Consider the following 16,699-nt stretch of genomic DNA (forward strand, 5'->3'; position numbering starts at 1 on the left):
ACGTGTGTTTGCTTGCTACAACTCCATTCCACATAAGGTAAATAAAAGCAATTATACTGTGCCTTATGTTTTATTGAGGCCAATTTTTAAATGAAAAAAAACTAGCTGGCCGATGATGACTAGGTGGGCCTTTATCTAAATAGGAAGCTGAAAAAACTTGAATTAAAAATACTGATGTATTTCAACCCACAAGCGATACCTGTAAGGGTAACCCTGAGTCTTTGTCTTGAAAACAGACAAGAGGAGGGAGAAAAAGACCGATACCAAAATGAGGCCCACTACAGCAAATATTTTCCTTTTCCTCGCATCTCCTTTCCCTTTCGAAGCCTCAGTCATCAGTATGAGGCCCACGACGACCGCTGCGTCTGATATAACGTTAAGGCAATTTTAATAACTTTATTGACCTTTACTGGTTTGCCACCAAAACTGCAGAAAAATGCAACGTTGCCAAATGGTACTTATTATTATAGAGCGAACAAAACTACGAGAAGCAAAATTGGCAATAATCCCATATCGCCTTCAAAAAAAGGATACTTAAAAACATGATGATGTAAGTTTCAAATACAAACTGGCCCTGTGAACTGCCATGTATGTAAACAACCTGCCCATTTTGATTCTTATGGACAAATGGGGGGCCCCTAATATGGTTCCACATCTGACCCGATGTCATAGCAAAGCAGAAAAATAAGGACCACATGCCCCACATTGTTTTGTTGTACAAGAACTCCAGGTTGTTCCTTCGGAGATATAAAAATCCGGCCACAAAGCTGAACAGAATAATCACCGCCAATGTGCCAGAATAATTTGGAGGGCGGAATACTCTGATCTAAAAAGTGATACATATTTATTTGGGGAACATTCAAAGCCTAATGGTCACCTGGATATCCGTCCTTTCCTGAATCCATTTTGCTACAGCTTCAGCACCAAAACCAATTCTCTGGATGTCCATGGTATCGGCATTCTTGGGTTTACCCTTTGGCGGAAAATGTATAAACACAGGCGCCGTGTTCAGTCTCATCTAAAAAACGCATTGCTTTAACAACCCATCCGCGGATGCCACAAAAAGAATAACCATTTGAAAAACTTCGGATCCTTCATCGAAGTCTACCATTGCAAAGAATAGTTTATTTGAGTAGGACGGAGAGTACCTATAGGAATTGGCAACGATTGTGTACTCATCGTGTGCCTGACGACACACGGCGCACTGCCTCTGAGGCGCCATAGCGGTGAACATTACAATGATGGAATAATTGCGTGGTGTTGATTTGACGAAATCTTTGAACTTATTCGCGTTGAATCGGAGCACCGATCTTTTGTTAGTCAAGTCGGTGAGTTGCTGAACCCTTTCGCCCAACGTAGAACCCTGAAATAAATATTTTTCTGTCCCTTGTACTAGGAAACTAATAGTAACATAATAAAACACTTGATAGACGCTTAAGAATTTTAAAAAAATACCGGCTTTCTTCCTTGACCACCTGCATCGTAAATTAACGTTGCTAGAATGCAAAGCGATAATATTAACGTTGTTCTCATATTATTTTTTTAGTTTGCAACACCTGGTTTTCAACTAATTATTTTTAAACCACGGCAAGTATTCTCCACGTTGCCGGTTTACATTACAATTTGATGACATCATCAAGGATAAAATTTCAAGTATTTTGTCACAGAACGCTAGTGAAGCTGTCTTAAAAGGCAAAATAGGAACTGCAGAAATTACTTCATTTTTAAATTTAATGTCTCATGATGATGATATAATTTGTCTAAGCTACTGCTAGGCAACTCTTTTCATTAATTTGTGTTCCAAGCAGACTTCCACACTGTGAACCTTAGGTATTGCGATACGTTCGGCACCGGTAACTGAACGTCATCAAGTTAGGTTGGCAACGATAGAAAATCCAATTTTTTTGTGTATCCTTTTGTGAAGTGAAAATGGCAGAGCCCGAGTTGAATGTTGATAGCTTAATTCAACGGTTATTAGAAGGTATAAATACGCATATCTTACGCGAATAATGCACCGTTTATTTTCGATTACGTTTGGCAATACATTTTGTCGGATTCTCACGAATGTATTTGAAAATATCGACTATATATTTTTTGCATCTGTCATGTCAATAGGGCTCGATTTATTTTTGAATTTGGGCATTCGGACTTCCGTGTTAGCGTTAAAGTTGCCGTGTTTTCAGTTAAGTTTCTTAAAAAGTGTTATTTTACGAACTGGGAATAACTCGATTTTACGTACGAATTATGAACGTTTAGGCACTCCGACTGCGTAAAATTAATTAGTATAGTTGGTTTTTCTTGCTGCTTTGCTGGTTATGGCTCGCAGTGTATTCAATGCTGCGCGATTTACAAGAAAATCCAGAAGCAAAGAAGAAGTCTAAGTTCAAAGATATTTTCACTCCCTCGGAACGTAAGAAGCCATAATTTGTTAGCTAGTATGTAATTTTCTCCTTTGACATAATGTATTTGATTGATTTCCGCAAGCAAAAATCCTGTCATCTTGACCTTCCTAAATCAGTTATTTGTACCATTCCTTCATGCGACTTTTAATGTTTTATGTGATTTATTATCTATAATAATGTTGGAATATTTGATAAGCATGTTTTAAAGGTGTGATTTGGATTAGGTAATCTGTCGTCTTTGAGTAGATAAGGCGTTGCATTTCCAATGGTATGCCGGAATTATATTACCTTGGAAGTACAGTTTGCCTGGTAATGAGAAAACTAATATTTTGTACATCATTGTCGCCATAATTTAGGGTTTTGACAATAAACAATAAAGCCACAAGTTAGTACGGTTAATTGGTTTTAAATGACAGAATATATGACAATTTCTAGGGACAAGTTTCAATTATCCTTGTAGAATTTTGCCTTTTTTCATTATTTTTTCATCATTACCGTTTCTGTGAAGGAGGGCGCAACGCTAACCTGTTTTACGTTTGGTATTTACTGCTTTCCCAAAAAAAAATGGACTTTAGGTTGACCATTTTTAGAAACCCCACAAATGGCCTAGACTTCGCTCATTTGTCAATCACCCTAGACCGTTAAGGTATTTTTGATAGATTGTTTGTAGTGAGGGGATGCCGGCCAGGAAAATCTGTCCACATGACGGAAGCCGAGGTGCGCGGCCTTTGCCTAAAGTCACGGGAGATATTCCTGCAGCAGCCGATTCTGTTGGAACTGGAGGCGCCGCTAAAAATTTGCGGCGACATCCACGGGCAGTATACGGACCTGTTGCGATTGTTTGAATACGGCGGTTTCCCCCCTGAGGCGAACTACTTGTTCCTCGGTGATTACGTGGATAGGGGCAAACAGTCGCTCGAAACTATCTGCCTCCTGCTCGCCTACAAGATAAAATACCCGGAGAATTTTTTCCTGCTGCGTGGTAACCACGAGTGCGCGTCCATCAACAGGATATACGGATTCTACGATGAGTGCAAGAGACGGTACAACATTAAGCTGTGGAAAACGTTCACCGACTGCTTCAATTGCTTGCCAATCGCCGCCATTATCGACGAGAAGATATTCTGTTGTCACGGTGGTCTCAGTCCCGATCTGCAGGGCATGGAGCAAATTAGGAGGATAATGAGACCGACCGATGTCCCGGACACCGGTAAATCAGATTATAGCGCGCGCAACTCCTCCCATTGGAACTGTTAGTATGGTTTGCCTCAAAATATATCGTCTTGTCTTTAGAATGACTCTCCCACCAAAAATTAATTACTATGTTCATACTTATTGTTACTGGCTAAACGCAACAGCCAATAATTTATTCATAGCTAAGGACAAGAAGGGGGCGTTTCAGGTAGCTGATATCAGTGACAGTGTTGAATAACCCATTAATATATTTTGAGACAAACACTGGGACAAACATTTTTAGATGGTGCGGCTGCGATGCGATTTTCTGTTTGTGCAACGCAACATCAAAATATGTGTAATCTTATAGGCAATTTTCATATGTGGAAGCAACAAAAAACATTATTTTGTCACGTCCCAGTACCATGCGATGGTCCGTCAGATTTCGACCTATCACTAAAATAAATGGACACTGTAAATGTGTCGCTGTGGGGGTGCAACTGCGATGCGCTTTTGCGTTTGCGGTATATTGCATCGCATTCCCAGAATGTTTCCCCCAAGACGATAAAATATCTTTCAAACGATGGAAAAATAAAAACATGGGCTGTAACGGTAGGTTTTCCCAGGGCTACTCTGCGACCTGCTATGGTCCGACCCTGACAAAGACGTCCAGGGTTGGGGCGAAAACGATCGCGGCGTATCCTTTACGTTCGGCGCCGACGTCGTCAGCAAATTTCTGAACCGTCACGACCTCGACCTGATATGTAGGGCCCACCAGGTCGTCGAGGACGGTTACGAGTTCTTTGCCAAACGGCAACTAGTCACGCTATTTTCCGCGCCGAATTATTGCGGCGAGTTTGATAACGCCGGCGGCATGATGAGTGTTGACGAAACCCTGATGTGCTCTTTTCAGGTAAGAAACATTTGTGATTTCGGGCGAATGACGTTGATACGTGAAGGAGACGGGACCCAAGTTTTTCGCGCCAAATAAGAACTAAATGTCAATATTCTAAGTTTGGCCCCATAAACTTTGTCTTGTTTCCTTTATACAGTATTAGGAAGTTTCCAATACGATATTAGTGTTTTTTTGCACCGTTTATTTCGGCAATGTTTTACTGCAGTTAAAAAAAAATTGAGGGTGGACGTAACGATAAAGTTCTAACTACCGCGGAATAAAGTTTCCATGAATGAGGTGCAGACGTTGTCCCAGTATTTACAATGTATTCGTTTATTTTACTAGTTTCCAACTAATGCTACTGCTGGATGTCCTAGGCTGATTCTAGCCATAAATTTCGTTAATAGCAAAAAAAAATTATACATTAAAATACCTAAGGAACCGTTTAGAATTATAATTAAATTTTGCATTGGCTTTTAACGGAAAACCGAAAGTTGCTTTTTAAAAAACTTAGAAAAATCAGTTAGTTTACCGTAAGAGCTTTGCTATTCCTAACGTTGAGGAACTTCTTGCGGCAAGCCTCGCAGCTAGCGATTATCCCGTAAATCGATAAGGTCCGTAAGTTTGGAAACTCCGGCTGGATTTGGGCCCTTATTGTATGCATCTCGTCCAACTTGTACATCAAACAAATATGTACCAGTTAGGATAAAAGTCTTTTATTCTTAATTGCAAACCAACTTAATTTCTTATTTGCGAGGGAAGATAGCAATAAACTTCCAATTCAGTTTGTTGGTTGTGGAGATGTGCCCGGCTTCCAGTAGCAGATACAGAGAAAAATATTCAAAAATATCGATGTGAGTAATCGGGACCTTTAAAATACATATTATTTTCTTACCGTTAACATTCGATATCGATGAAATTTTGAAAATTAAAAATATTTTCCGGAGTTATAATGGAAATTGTTTTTTAATTAAGTATTTTTGTACCCTCAGCAGTTCTTTAAATAAGTAGATCGCTCGCTTTTATCATACTAGGATGTACTGTATTTTGCGTTGCAAAAGAGATTAAATTATCAATATCCTGTAACACTGAGTTAATTATTTTATAAAGATTTATTACTTGATCCAAGTAATCTATGATAAAGGGTAAAGGACCTTTTGTACCTTTAATAACAATGATTATTTCACTAATTTTATTTTCCAAATTTTTTTTGTTTTTTTTTTTTTTTTTTTGTAAATTGTTGTGTTAAATTGTGATGTTAAATTAATAGAAACTGAGTTTTACTGAGCTATATACATCTTAATTACCACTAAATGAGTTAAAGATTGAGCGTAGACCGTTGTCAAACCTCTTTTAGACCTTTGAATATCGGGCACTAGCACTTTTAATTTTGTTTTTATGTTTTCTTTTATCATTTTTGTATTCCAAGGGTTGATTCAATAGTTTTAGGCAGACATAGTGGACTTAATTTGTAACTTATCTACTTCCAAAATTATTTGATTAAGATCGTAATAATACATTAAATTGAAAGCCGAATTTTGAATTTTTCTAGGCTCTAGTTTTAAGAGAATTAGACCAGGGTTAATGTTCAAGTTCCTTACTGCGATGTAGCTGCTCTCGTGGAAGCACGTGTCAATCGCCGGGAAATAATAAAAGATGTAATTTCTAAAGGTGTACCTTTTCTTTATGGAACGTTTTAAGAAATTTATTGCAATTTTTTCTTCCGTTCCCATAGATATTGTTTTATAAGCGGAATCTAATTTAGTGATGACAGTGGGTTTTTGAAATTCATCCGCGGTTTTCTATCTTATGTATTTTTTCACTTACACCATTTGCTGTGGTTGAAATATTTCAGGATTGTCGTGATTTTTATTCAAGTTGATATGTGCTTATTTTAAGTGTGCAGGTGATTTTAAGAATTCTTACGTATTTAAAAGACGAAAATGTAAAAATATTTAATATAACCTTTCGAATACACCATTTGGGCTTACAAAATGTTCGGTTTTATTTTTTTTCCCCCAAGTTGAGTAACTGCATTATTATTAAATTTCTAAATTCACGTCCATTATCTACCATTATCTGTTTAAAAAGAATTTTAATAAACAATCTGCAACAAATTCTGCAGTTTCGGTAGGATAGAGGTGCGCGTATTTTGAAAATGACGGTTAGAAATTTTAAAAACGTCCATATAGAGCCAATAATATTTACTTTTAATTTTTTGTTTTGTTTTCTCGAGTTCCCTTCATGATAGTTTTTAATTATGTCTTGTATGTCGTCTTTATTTATATGTATTCGTACAAAAGCTAAAAATTTTGGGTTCAAAATAAGGTTACGTCATAACCTGTTAATAAGTGGTGCAAAAAGTCTCTAATAAGCTCTTCCGTCAGTCCAGCGCCGGTACCACGGCGGGTGAGAGATAGTATAGGAAGGGGAACACTTTATTGTAATCGGGATTTTGGCGTGCTCCCGCGTGACGTTACAACCTTTGCCGGCAGATTTTGAAACCGTCCGAGAAGAAGGCCAAGTACCAGTACCAGGGGGTGAACTCGGGACGTCCGTCGACGCCGCAGAGAAACCCGACGCCCAAGAAAAAGTAGAGGGCGGCAGCGACGAGAACGAATTTAGAGTCTTTTTACGTGTGCGTGATGTTATTATTGTTTCATTTTATATTGTCAAGCATTTTTTTTTAACAAAGCGTCTTATGCCCCCCCGCTCGTCCCGCCTTTGAAAGTATTATTAATTTATTAACGACGGTTAGGGTGGCGCCGAGGAGGAAAATTGTCCAGACAACGTCCGTCCGTGCAATATTTGAAAGGTGGCGCAGTCGCAAGGCTACATTCCATTCAGGAGGGGAGGGACAAGATGTCGGGTCACATTCGACCATGAAGATCTCTTTGTTGGTTTTGTGCCACCCTTCCGCCTGCGTATACCTTGTTCGACTGATTTAATTCGTTGTGAACGCTCGTAGGGAACCGCTGTTTTTTTTTTTTTTTTGAGTAATTAGTCGCCTTTACGTATTGCGTAAATAATCTCACACTCGCACCCGTTTTTCTTCGAACATTTCGCTTGCATTTAAGGACTTTGCGAAAGAGGCCCACCCCCTCGTCAAACCGAGTGTTTGGTGGTAGATTCAACTGTGTGTGCGCGTGTTACGTAGAGTCTTTCTTTCGCGCTTGGAATAAATTTCGACGACCACAAATTGGGCACCTCGATGGGGTGGGGGGTGGGGCGGCGCGGCAGGACCCCGACCGAAACGGTGCTCAAGCCCCATTGTGCGAATAGGGAAGAAAATTGTCATTTTTTTGTTGTTTATTTTTTTTGTAATAAATGTACTGTTTTTTTTATTTACATTGAATGATTTATTATTACACATAGTTTATGTAGGTCTTACATCAAAGAATAAACTATATATTACTATAAAGGTGTTTTTTTTTTTCGGTTTAAAAAAATATAAAGATGATCTTTTTAAATTAATTGCAAAACTAATAAAAAATATTTTAAAACAATAAGAAAAAAAATTGTAGTAGGTAATGACTGTTAACGACTTTGCAGATTAGATATTCCATAGTGATTGTTTAATAGTTACAGGTGGGGTGTCGGTAGCTTACGAGTACGTTAAAGCGACCTATTGTACATCAAGACCTTAACCTCGCAAAACTGTAAAGTTTGTTTTTTAACCATAGGGTATGCCCGCATACCCCAGAATTTTTACATGTCCTTAAACTCCCCGCTACTATTAAGCATCAATATATTGGGGTTTTCCTTTTCAAACTCGCTCGGCTCCCTCTCCCTGTCCTCTATCCCCCACTCTCCCACCGAGCTCATGACGTTCAGCTCGCGCCCTTTCTCAATCTCCTCCCTCTATTGGGGCGACATGAAATAAAACCCCCGGTTATTACAAATTACCAATGTATTTGCCATCAATTATTATAAAATCAATCGCCATTCACCTGGGTATCGTGTTTGGCGAACTTGTCGAACATGTTCGCGTAGATCTGTTTCTCTTTTTGCAACTGCTGTTTCAGGATCCTAGCGCACGCCGCGTGTTGACTTTTGGCCGCCGAATTGTTCGGATCGATTTTCAGACAATGCGCGAAATCGCAGGAAGCAAGATCGGCGTCGCCCAATGCCAAAAGCGCCTGCCCGCGCCGAAACAGGGCTTTCTCATTTACAGGATCGAACTCGAGCGCTTTTGTCGCTGCCATTTTGGCCTCGAAATTGTCATTTAGTTTTAGCTGGCACAGTGCCACGTTCAAGTGGGACGCGAGCAGAAGCGATTTTATTTGCCGATTAATTTCGTCCCTGGAGTCTGTGGAAAAACAATAGACAAGAGTTTTTATTGTCTCTATATGGGCGATTCCGTGCTAAATGCAATTTTTTTATTTAAAATTTCTAAGATTTGTAAACTACACTTTTTATGCATATTATTTATCTATTTTACTGTAAAAATAAAAGCCTGAAAGGATTTTACTACAACTTCAAGGCATCAAGAACGAGAAACAAATTGCAAATTTTCTGACAAATCGAGGTAGGGTCAGTTAAGTTCCGTAATTCTGATCCTTTACCTCTCGCGGCTTCTTGCTGTGTCAGCTGCAGCCAAAGTCCGTTTCCGTTGTTTTCAATGAATTCAAAAATATTGCTATATACTTTTTTTCTAATGGACATAGTAGGTAAATGTTGACCTATTCATTCGTAGGTAGGAAAAAAATCGCACTCTATGTACATTGGTATCCATCCTTCCGCAAACATTATATTCTTATATATTTGTTTCTATAACCATGACTTCAAGATATTAATGTGCGACTATTATCCAGTAGAGCAAACGTGTTAGACAATATATTGCTATGTAAATAACACCACTTAACCGAAAATTAAGTATTAAAAAACTTCACGAAAGCTTTAAAAACAAAAATAAACCTTTAGTCCGTCAAATCCCCGAAAAATGCATTTTTTTGAGTTACTAGAACAGGTCATCAATTAGAACTAAACTAGAGGAATTTCTAAAACGGTGACAAATATCTGTCTACCCAGAGCAGGAGCAAATGTGAAACGAAAACGTCTCAAATCTTAATCTTAATAAGTAATTTGATCCTCAAAGTCTTGATATTATTGATAAAAAAATTTGCGGCCTCGATTTACATACAAAATTCATTTAATTTTGAATATTCCACCTTTGTCTTATTTTTTCATTAAAGAGTGTCTTTTATATTGGCCAAAACTTTACTTTTTTTAACATTTCCTTCACTGATATAGGTAGAATCACCACTTACCCTTTTCTGACTCCAGGAAATTCTGAATCTTTTTGTAAAATTTTATGGCCAAGTTGTACTTTGCATTTTTGAAATAGTCTGTCCCTTTTTCCTTAAACATTTTACACTGTTCCACTTTCTCTTCCACATCAAGCTCCCAACTCTCTTTGGATTTTTCAAACTTTTTCAATGTTACTATATATTCAACGACTGCGTTGGGGGGCACATTTAACTCTGTGTTGCCTTCTTTGCCAAATGCATATTTCGGTTGTATAATTAACCTCGATGTCTCACCGCTGTTAAATTTCTCCAGTGCTTTTTCTACACCCTCGATTACCTTAACCTCAGCGCCTTCGCCAATGGCAAAACTGATGTCTCTATCTTCGAAAACCGCGCCACCATATTTCCCCGTTAAATGAACTGTTGATAATGACACAGTTAAAAAGAATTCCGCGTTGGCATTCAAATGTTACCTTCGACAAGAGCTCCGTCATTGGGCGTCGAATATCCGTGGCCTTCTTTCAAGATTTCGGCCTTTTCAATACCACCGTCTTTGTTCGGGCTGAGGTCTTCGCCCTTCCAATCCAATACTTCAACCTATGCAAACACTTTATAAAAAAGTTCAAATAATTTTTTTTAAAGCAAGCTTACGTCGAATTTAAGGGTAGCGTTTGGTGGAATAGTAGGGGGGCTACCCGCCTCACCGTAAGCGTAACTTGGGGAGCAGGTCAAGATTGCCCGTTCCCCTATTTTCATTGTTGCCACTCCTATATCCCATGCTTTTATAACGCTACCTTTTCCCAAGTTAAATTGGAAGGGATCGTTTCTGTCGCGGCTGGAATCGAACTTTGTACCGTCCAGAAGCGTCCCCGTATAGTGTACCTTGACTTTCGATCCCGGAGGCGGAACAACGTCCCCCACGCCCTCCTGAATTATCTGTTTTAACACTCCCCCATCCCGTTTCGGTGAAATATCAACTTCGACGGACATATTTTTAAGATTGTTCTTGCTTTCCTCGTTTGATTTGAAAAAGCCCTACGTCGATTCACAAAACGCCGCTTAAAGTAATCAAAATTAAATTATCATCATAGAATACCACGTTGGAAATGTATTTATTTATAGTCTGTGGCGACTTAACGCTCATCCTAGAATATTCCAGAGCTAAACGAAAATTGTAACAAATAAGAGACAATTTGATACGCATGTTTGAGGAATGTTATTTGTGCATTTCTAGTTTAAAGCGCAATTGCCACACACAAACAAAAACACAATATTCAAATTAGATTGGTAATAAAGTAATAAGCAGATGTAAAATTGACGTATAACATAATTTTATATTCTGAACCACCCCATGGATAAAACTTTTGAAGTTTTATAATCCGCTAAAGATTTTTCTATGATTACAATCATTTGTCCACTGTCATTTACGTATCAAAAATTTTCTTTTTGGGTGACTTTTCTGAGTGAGAAGCAGATTTAAAATGGTACGTTTTGTTTTATCTCGTGCATCCGTATATGATTTCATTGAGTTGCATGCTCATTGCGCTCGGTAAATACGGCGGTAGCTAATGGTGTTTGTATTTTCTTCCAGTCTGCCCACAAAACGTTTATAATTAAAAGGAAGCTAGCCAAGAAGCTAAAGCAAAATAGGCCTATCCCTCAGTGGGTTCGGATGAGAACGGGCAACACTATAAGGTATATTTGGGCCACATAATGAAAGTGTGAAGCCAAGACCTTAAATTACAATTAAGTGTTTATTTGATTAAGTAGAATTTTTTAATTTTCACCCATTAATTTGGTGATTATTTTCTAGGTACAACGCAAAAAGGCGTCACTGGCGTAGGACTAAGCTCAAGCTGTAAAATGTGACTTAAATAAAACCAATTAAATAAGTAAGTTAATTGTTTATTTATAAATAAATTGCCTTCTACGAAAAAAAAAAAGAAAAATACATTCGTGACAAAACACTCTTACCTAATGAAATGGAACACATAGGTATCTAAAAACCTGATTGTTAGAAAAACTGCGATTTATACAGAGTGTCTTATTGTTTAAAAAAGAAAAACGTACACTATTTAAGTGTTCGTTGTGTGAATCCAGTTGGCTGTGGTTTCTACTGTTGTCCTGGGTGCTATTTCATTTGGGTAAGTGACCAAAAATAGTTCATGGCCATTGGTGTACCTAAAACAAAACAAAATTATAAACAGATTTTTGTGACATTTTACAAAACAACTTGTTGGGTTTTTGTCATCTTGGACGATGTTTTCATTTTTTACAATACATAGCAATTTTTTTATTGCGCATTATTTTGGACTGCTTAATTATTTTGGTTAAAACTTGGTGACTCTAGTGACTTACAGATTCCTTTTGGATATTCCCATGGCGTTTATGTTTTCCAAGGAGTCTGGCTGGGCATATTCCTCCAGAATATGTTCTGCCGCCTCTTCCTCCTCGCCAATGTGCAACTCGTTCGACTCATCGTTTTCCTCAACTTCGCTTTTGTGTACCTTAAAAACTTTGGTTGCGGCATTGCCAGACGTCTTCTGGCCCACCGCTTTCCCGTGCGTTTTCTCGTGGCGTTTCATGTCCGATCTCACCCTAAAGGGTTTCCCGCAAAGCGAACAATTGTGTGGTTTCTCGCCTGTGTGGATTTTTCTGTGGTTTTGCAAATAGGATGAGGCGCGAAAACTCTTGCCGCAATATTCACACTTGTAGTTTCTTTCACCTGGATAGGGATGATATTCAATTATAACCATATTTGAAAAAAAAATTGTCATTTAAATACAAACATTCTGATTTCTAATAGAATACTATCAATGGGATGAGTGACAACAAGCCAAACAATTGTCACCATAAATACTTCTACTTGTGTGTTTGAGTTTTGCAGCGGTGAGGGTCTGAATTTATTTTCAAATTAAGTTTGCATACAATTTTAAAATGCATAGTTTGGCTTAAGGAAAAATATACAGCTTTTTTGAGAAATGAAATATAAAAAATAAAAGCTTTAAAAAAAGTTTTATTTTGGGAATTTACAAGGGAAATGTTTAAGGTAATACGGTATTTTTCATAATATACAGGTTGGCCTCAAAAGCGTTAAAGGTAACAAAGTCGTGTGTATAATTATTTCAATAATGGATTGATCACTATCTCCCAAATACTGGAAATTCACTTAAAACGTAAATTTACATGTGAGTGCAATAAAAAGATCTGGTTATATGGATGCTCAAAAATTAAATCTAACAGAATTCAACAATAATTTTTAATTTACAAAAAGTTTTTTTTCTTTTGCAAATGCAACATAAGTTAAAATTTTATTGTTCTCTTATTCAAGGTGAGTCAGAAAAATATCTAATAAATTCGAATCCAATAATGTTTTTTCTGACCTCATAGTGTTTCAAATAGTTAAGGGAAGTGCGACATGCAGACAGGAATTTCAACTTACCAATAAGGCTTTCCTTTTATTTTTAATCAAAATCTAACCTCATTCTTAATCTTTCAAATGCTCAAGAGATATACTTCAAGTACTTCAAATTACCCGTGTGTATTCGTCGATGGACGACCAGCGAGTACTTGCGCGCAAACTCTTTGCCGCAGTACTCGCATTGGTACTGCTTCTCGGTCGAGTGTATCGACGTCTTGTGGTACTTGAGGTCGCCCCATTGCCGGAATTTGCGGCCGCAATGCTCGCAGTCGTACGGCTTGTCGCCGGAATGGAGCCGCAGATGAACTTTGAGGGCGCTTGATGCGAAGAAACTCTTGCCGCACAGTTCACACTGGTGAGGTCTGATGCCGGTATGGCTGCGCATGTGGTAGACGAGCGAGTTCCTATGCTTAAATACGCGGTCGCACTCCGAACAGTTCAGCTTTTCTTTGACCCGTTTGTTTTTCTTGCGGACGATCACGGCGGGTGTGGGTTCCATATTGCCCGATACTACGCGGCACGTAACCAGATGCTGGAGCAGAATCGCCCTCAGCGCGAAAGGCTGCTTGCAGATGTGGCAAACGTGCTCGTTCTTGTCTTCCAACTCTTTGAGGTCCTCCTCGGTCTGATGGAGGTCTTCTTCGCGGTACCACGCCTTGGAGTCGTCCTCCTCGTCGTTGTCATCATCGAGATCGTTGTCCACCACCACGTTGATATCTGAATGTAGATACGTTGACTTTTATATGGATAGACGCAGTCTGAATATACAGCGTGTTACAAAAAAGTAACATATTTTCTCTGGGCTAAAATAATATGTCGTTCCTTATGTCACTTTGCATTTGAACGCTTTGTCCTCCTAAGAAAAAATGGTGGGTCGAAGGGTAAAACACCCACCTTTTTTTTTTTCATTATTTCTTTAAGTTATTTGCTACAGATCATAAACGTACTGTGTTCAGATTATATACTTAGATAAATAATAGGTAACTAATTACAAAAAGATATCTCAAAATATATGCGAAATTAACGTAAATTATTATAATGACAAAAATATTTTTAATACCACAAACACATTAATACAAAAATTCCTTTCCATAGCCAGATTTGCCATTGTCAAATTTACAGCTTTTTTTCTATAGAACAAATTGTTCAATTAGAAAGTCCCCGGCGCCTCCGCCTTTTAATTGAGTGTTTTAAATTGACTGCTAGAGGTGATGCGATGAAACTTACCAATTAATAGTAAGTTGAATACAATGAAAACTTGGTTCTAGGGTTGGAACAAAATGGGATTGTTGCCCAGTATTGATAAAACTCGATTAAGTACTTTTCTGATATGATCTTGATTCTCAAGCAAATTCACTTTCAGGATTTTTAGATTATACCACAAGCGTTTTACTTTTTACTTCAAAATAATTGCTTTCTGAAAATCGAAATATTTTTTGGTCGAGGACATCTTACCCGCCATCATGTCTTCCGGCTCGCTGAACTCGTCGAGGGGCTCGTTCTTGTTCGTGTGCACGTCCCGCATGTGGGCCTCGAACGTCTTCTGTCGCCGAAAGGTTTTATTGCACTCGATGCACGTCAGGCTCAGCAAACTTGACAGTAGCGTCTCCTGCGGCTGATTTTCTTCTGGCGCGGACTTTTTTTCAGCTTTGGGGGGCGTGGCCAACTTTTTCGGTGCCTCCGGCTCCCCCGACGCCAAGCCCCCACCACCAGGCTCATAGTGCTTCTTCAAATGCTCAAAAAACCTAGAAATATACGGGGGAAAAAGTTATACTTCGATTCATTATCGCCTCTAACAGGGTGAGCAGTCAAACTCGGGGCTGGGGGGGAGGTGGTTTGGACAAAAAAATGTCATTGACATTTTTCGTTGTATTTTTTATTCGAATTCTTAATGATTTTAATGGGTAAAAAGCTGGTTCAAAAAAAGTAAAGATAACAATTTCAGTTTCAAGTTGCAGAAGAAAGATGCCCTGGTGTCCACCATTTATATAACATAACCTAAAATATGTTTACGTGATCGGGAGCGTACTTCAGCTGATCCTGGAAGGATGTGTTGCATAGCTGGCAGGAGAACGGCGAGGCGACCGATGAAGCCCGCGCAGTTTGACACGCGGCTTCATGCTCAGCGCACTCGTCGTCATTGGAAAACGTCTGATCACACGAATTGCACACAAACTTCTTAACGCTCAAGGTGCTGTTCTTCCTCAGTTTCCTCGATATTCGCTTTTTGTGTGGCAAACTTTTTTTCAAAGTGCGGTGCTCGTTTCTAAGGAAAAAAACAAAAACAATACTTAAGAATGTACCCTGTACCCTGTTATTATGACTACTATTATTATTATTATTAACACTATAGAGTGAAAAGTTTGATAAGTCTACAACTGTGCATTTTAGTTATTTCTAAATTTACTTTTTAATTTTGCTTTGTTTCATAGTTACTAAATATGTGTTCCTTGAATATCTGGTATAAGCTAAATATTATAAACAATAACTTTTATATATTTTTTGCAGAGTAATGTAATATAAACTAACCATACTTGCCTTTTGTGGAATTAATTTCAAAAAATGGATGCTTGCCATGTTTGTTAAAATGATATGTTACCTGACAGACTCTCTATCCGAATCCCCTCCGCGTTCTTCCTCTGTTTTCGTGATAATAACTTTTGGCAGTTCTTCGACATAATCGTTTTGAACTGCAGAGGTACCTGCCAGTCTTACATTGTCCACAAGCTTATGTAAGCCTTGCTGCTCCACATACAGGTTATCGGAATTAACGATTCTCAAATAGCTCGAAGCTCCCGAATTCTTGTCTTGGCTCAATATCAACTGAGACTCCTCCAAAATTTTACTCCCAGCTAAAAATTTTAACCAGTAAAGGCAGCATTTCTAACTATTCCTTGACCTACCAACGATAGGTAGTGATGCATCATGCAACTGCTGCTGTTTTTGCTGTTGACTTAACTGAACGGCGACCAACGCAGCTGCCAAATTCCGATCTTCCTCTGTCAATTCCTGTGATAAAAGATCGTCGGAAGTGTAAGTTACAGGAATAAAATCATTGCCAGCTAAATCTACAACTAAGCCGTTCGGCTGCTGCAATAATTCTGTGCTTATAATCTGAGACGTTTCTGATAGTCTTATGTACTGAGGAGCGTCGGTTTCGCCGTTAATCACGACGTTTTCCAAAAGCTCCCGTCCGCTGTCGCTTTCCATCATTTCAAATTCCGCGCCGCCGACAGTCTACGTGACGTTGACACGACGTTTCAGGGTCACTCTCTTACATTATTTCAGCCTCTCCTACAGGCGAATATCGACGATTCCGAGTCTCTTTGAAGCATCCGAAGCCACTCAAAACGTTCGTCGGGTGACTAAAAACACATTCCTTCCTGGAAATAGTTTAAAAAATGACTTCAAACTATAATAACACAACAAAAAGTGACAACAGTGCAACAATGCAACGCAGGAACGCCATCAAAGCACAATGCGCCGATGCGCAAACTCGGTGAACTTCCCTGGGGTGCTATTGCCGAATAATGCAATCTTTTAGAATTTTACTCAACTC

At 38.6% G+C, this 16,699-nt stretch overlaps 5 protein-coding genes across 7 annotated transcripts; 2 read left to right on the forward strand and 3 right to left on the reverse strand.

The window, feature by feature from the left end:
• Positions 1 to 3: 3 nt before the first annotated feature.
• On the reverse strand, positions 4 to 1,643 carry LOC132704365 (tumor suppressor candidate 3). The gene is made up of 6 exons (XM_060674325.1): positions 1,456 to 1,643; positions 1,073 to 1,363; positions 878 to 1,018; positions 535 to 826; positions 200 to 365; positions 4 to 147 (listed from the first exon to the last, which is right to left on the reverse strand). Exons 1-6 carry the CDS (start codon positions 1,531 to 1,533, stop codon positions 132 to 134), a joined length of 984 nt encoding a protein of 327 aa, XP_060530308.1. The 5' UTR covers positions 1,534 to 1,643; the 3' UTR covers positions 4 to 131.
• Positions 1,644 to 1,878: 235 nt separating this feature from the next.
• Positions 1,879 to 7,334, forward strand: LOC132704364 (serine/threonine-protein phosphatase PP1-beta catalytic subunit). Of its 3 annotated transcripts, XM_060674324.1 has the most exons (5): positions 1,930 to 1,981; positions 2,327 to 2,410; positions 3,073 to 3,612; positions 4,202 to 4,488; positions 6,966 to 7,334. In XM_060674324.1, the coding sequence occupies exons 1-5, from the start codon at positions 1,930 to 1,932 to the stop codon at positions 7,065 to 7,067; spliced, it is 1,065 nt and encodes a 354-aa protein (XP_060530307.1). In that variant the 3' UTR covers positions 7,068 to 7,334. The 3 variants fall into 3 exon arrangements, with proteins under 3 accessions (XP_060530306.1, XP_060530307.1, XP_060530305.1); XM_060674323.1 differs by lacking the exon at positions 2,327 to 2,410 and having other exon boundaries at positions 1,879 to 1,981; XM_060674322.1 differs by lacking the exon at positions 1,930 to 1,981 and having other exon boundaries at positions 1,996 to 2,410.
• A 153-nt stretch (positions 7,335 to 7,487) lies between these two features.
• LOC132704361 (FK506-binding protein 59-like) lies at positions 7,488 to 10,917 on the reverse strand. Its single transcript, XM_060674320.1, has 5 exons — positions 10,371 to 10,917; positions 10,193 to 10,316; positions 9,741 to 10,139; positions 8,421 to 8,779; positions 7,488 to 8,331 (listed from the first exon to the last, which is right to left on the reverse strand). The coding sequence occupies exons 1-5, from the start codon at positions 10,707 to 10,709 to the stop codon at positions 8,179 to 8,181; spliced, it is 1,374 nt and encodes a 457-aa protein (XP_060530303.1). The 5' UTR covers positions 10,710 to 10,917; the 3' UTR covers positions 7,488 to 8,178.
• Positions 10,918 to 11,057: 140 nt separating this feature from the next.
• On the forward strand, positions 11,058 to 11,589 carry LOC132704367 (large ribosomal subunit protein eL39). Its single transcript, XM_060674328.1, has 3 exons — positions 11,058 to 11,203; positions 11,311 to 11,414; positions 11,533 to 11,589. Exons 1-3 carry the CDS (start codon positions 11,201 to 11,203, stop codon positions 11,579 to 11,581), a joined length of 156 nt encoding a protein of 51 aa, XP_060530311.1. The 5' UTR covers positions 11,058 to 11,200; the 3' UTR covers positions 11,582 to 11,589.
• A 31-nt stretch (positions 11,590 to 11,620) lies between these two features.
• On the reverse strand, positions 11,621 to 16,607 carry LOC132704360 (zinc finger protein 471-like). Its single transcript, XM_060674319.1, has 7 exons — positions 16,044 to 16,607; positions 15,740 to 15,992; positions 15,170 to 15,406; positions 14,596 to 14,885; positions 13,255 to 13,857; positions 12,078 to 12,444; positions 11,621 to 11,900 (listed from the first exon to the last, which is right to left on the reverse strand). The coding sequence occupies exons 1-7, from the start codon at positions 16,351 to 16,353 to the stop codon at positions 11,795 to 11,797; spliced, it is 2,166 nt and encodes a 721-aa protein (XP_060530302.1). The 5' UTR covers positions 16,354 to 16,607; the 3' UTR covers positions 11,621 to 11,794.
• Between the last annotated feature and the right edge of the window lie 92 nt (positions 16,608 to 16,699).

This window comes from Cylas formicarius, unplaced genomic scaffold (assembly GCF_029955315.1).
Source record: "Cylas formicarius isolate icCylForm1 unplaced genomic scaffold, icCylForm1.1 PGA_scaffold_7__23_contigs__length_41026272, whole genome shotgun sequence".
NCBI classification, from domain to species: domain Eukaryota; kingdom Metazoa; phylum Arthropoda; class Insecta; order Coleoptera; family Brentidae; genus Cylas; species Cylas formicarius.

Bases quoted from the DNA above. Each gene is read 5' to 3' on its own strand.
- LOC132704365 (XM_060674325.1), bottom strand. From the start codon at position 1,533: ATGAGAACAACGTTAATATTATCGCTTTGCATTCTAGCAACGTTAATT. The intron at 1,019-1,072 runs GTTATTCTTTTT...TGCGTTTTTTAG, and splicing joins GATCCGAAGTTTTTCAAATG to ATGAGACTGAACACGGCGCC. The intron at 827-877 runs GTGACCATTAGG...ATCACTTTTTAG, and splicing joins AGGAAAGGACGGATATCCAG to ATCAGAGTATTCCGCCCTCC.
- LOC132704364 (XM_060674324.1), top strand. From the start codon at position 1,930: ATGGCAGAGCCCGAGTTGAATGTTGATAGCTTAATTCAACGGTTATTA. The intron at 1,982-2,326 runs GTATAAATACGC...TATGGCTCGCAG, and splicing joins AATTCAACGGTTATTAGAAG to TGTATTCAATGCTGCGCGAT. The intron at 4,489-6,965 runs GTAAGAAACATT...CTTTGCCGGCAG, and splicing joins CCCTGATGTGCTCTTTTCAG to ATTTTGAAACCGTCCGAGAA.
- LOC132704361 (XM_060674320.1), bottom strand. From the start codon at position 10,709: ATGTCCGTCGAAGTTGATATTTCACCGAAACGGGATGGGGGAGTGTTA. The intron at 10,317-10,370 runs GTAAGCTTGCTT...GTGTTTGCATAG, and splicing joins ACGCTACCCTTAAATTCGAC to GTTGAAGTATTGGATTGGAA. The intron at 8,780-9,740 runs GTAAGTGGTGAT...GTTTTTCCACAG, and splicing joins TTTCCTGGAGTCAGAAAAGG to ACTCCAGGGACGAAATTAAT.
- LOC132704367 (XM_060674328.1), top strand. The intron at 11,415-11,532 runs GTATATTTGGGC...ATTATTTTCTAG, and splicing joins AGAACGGGCAACACTATAAG to GTACAACGCAAAAAGGCGTC.
- LOC132704360 (XM_060674319.1), bottom strand. From the start codon at position 16,353: ATGATGGAAAGCGACAGCGGACGGGAGCTTTTGGAAAACGTCGTGATT. The intron at 15,993-16,043 runs GTAGGTCAAGGA...TAAAATTTTTAG, and splicing joins TGCATCACTACCTATCGTTG to CTGGGAGTAAAATTTTGGAG. The intron at 14,886-15,169 runs GTACGCTCCCGA...GTATATTTCTAG, and splicing joins TCCTTCCAGGATCAGCTGAA to GTTTTTTGAGCATTTGAAGA.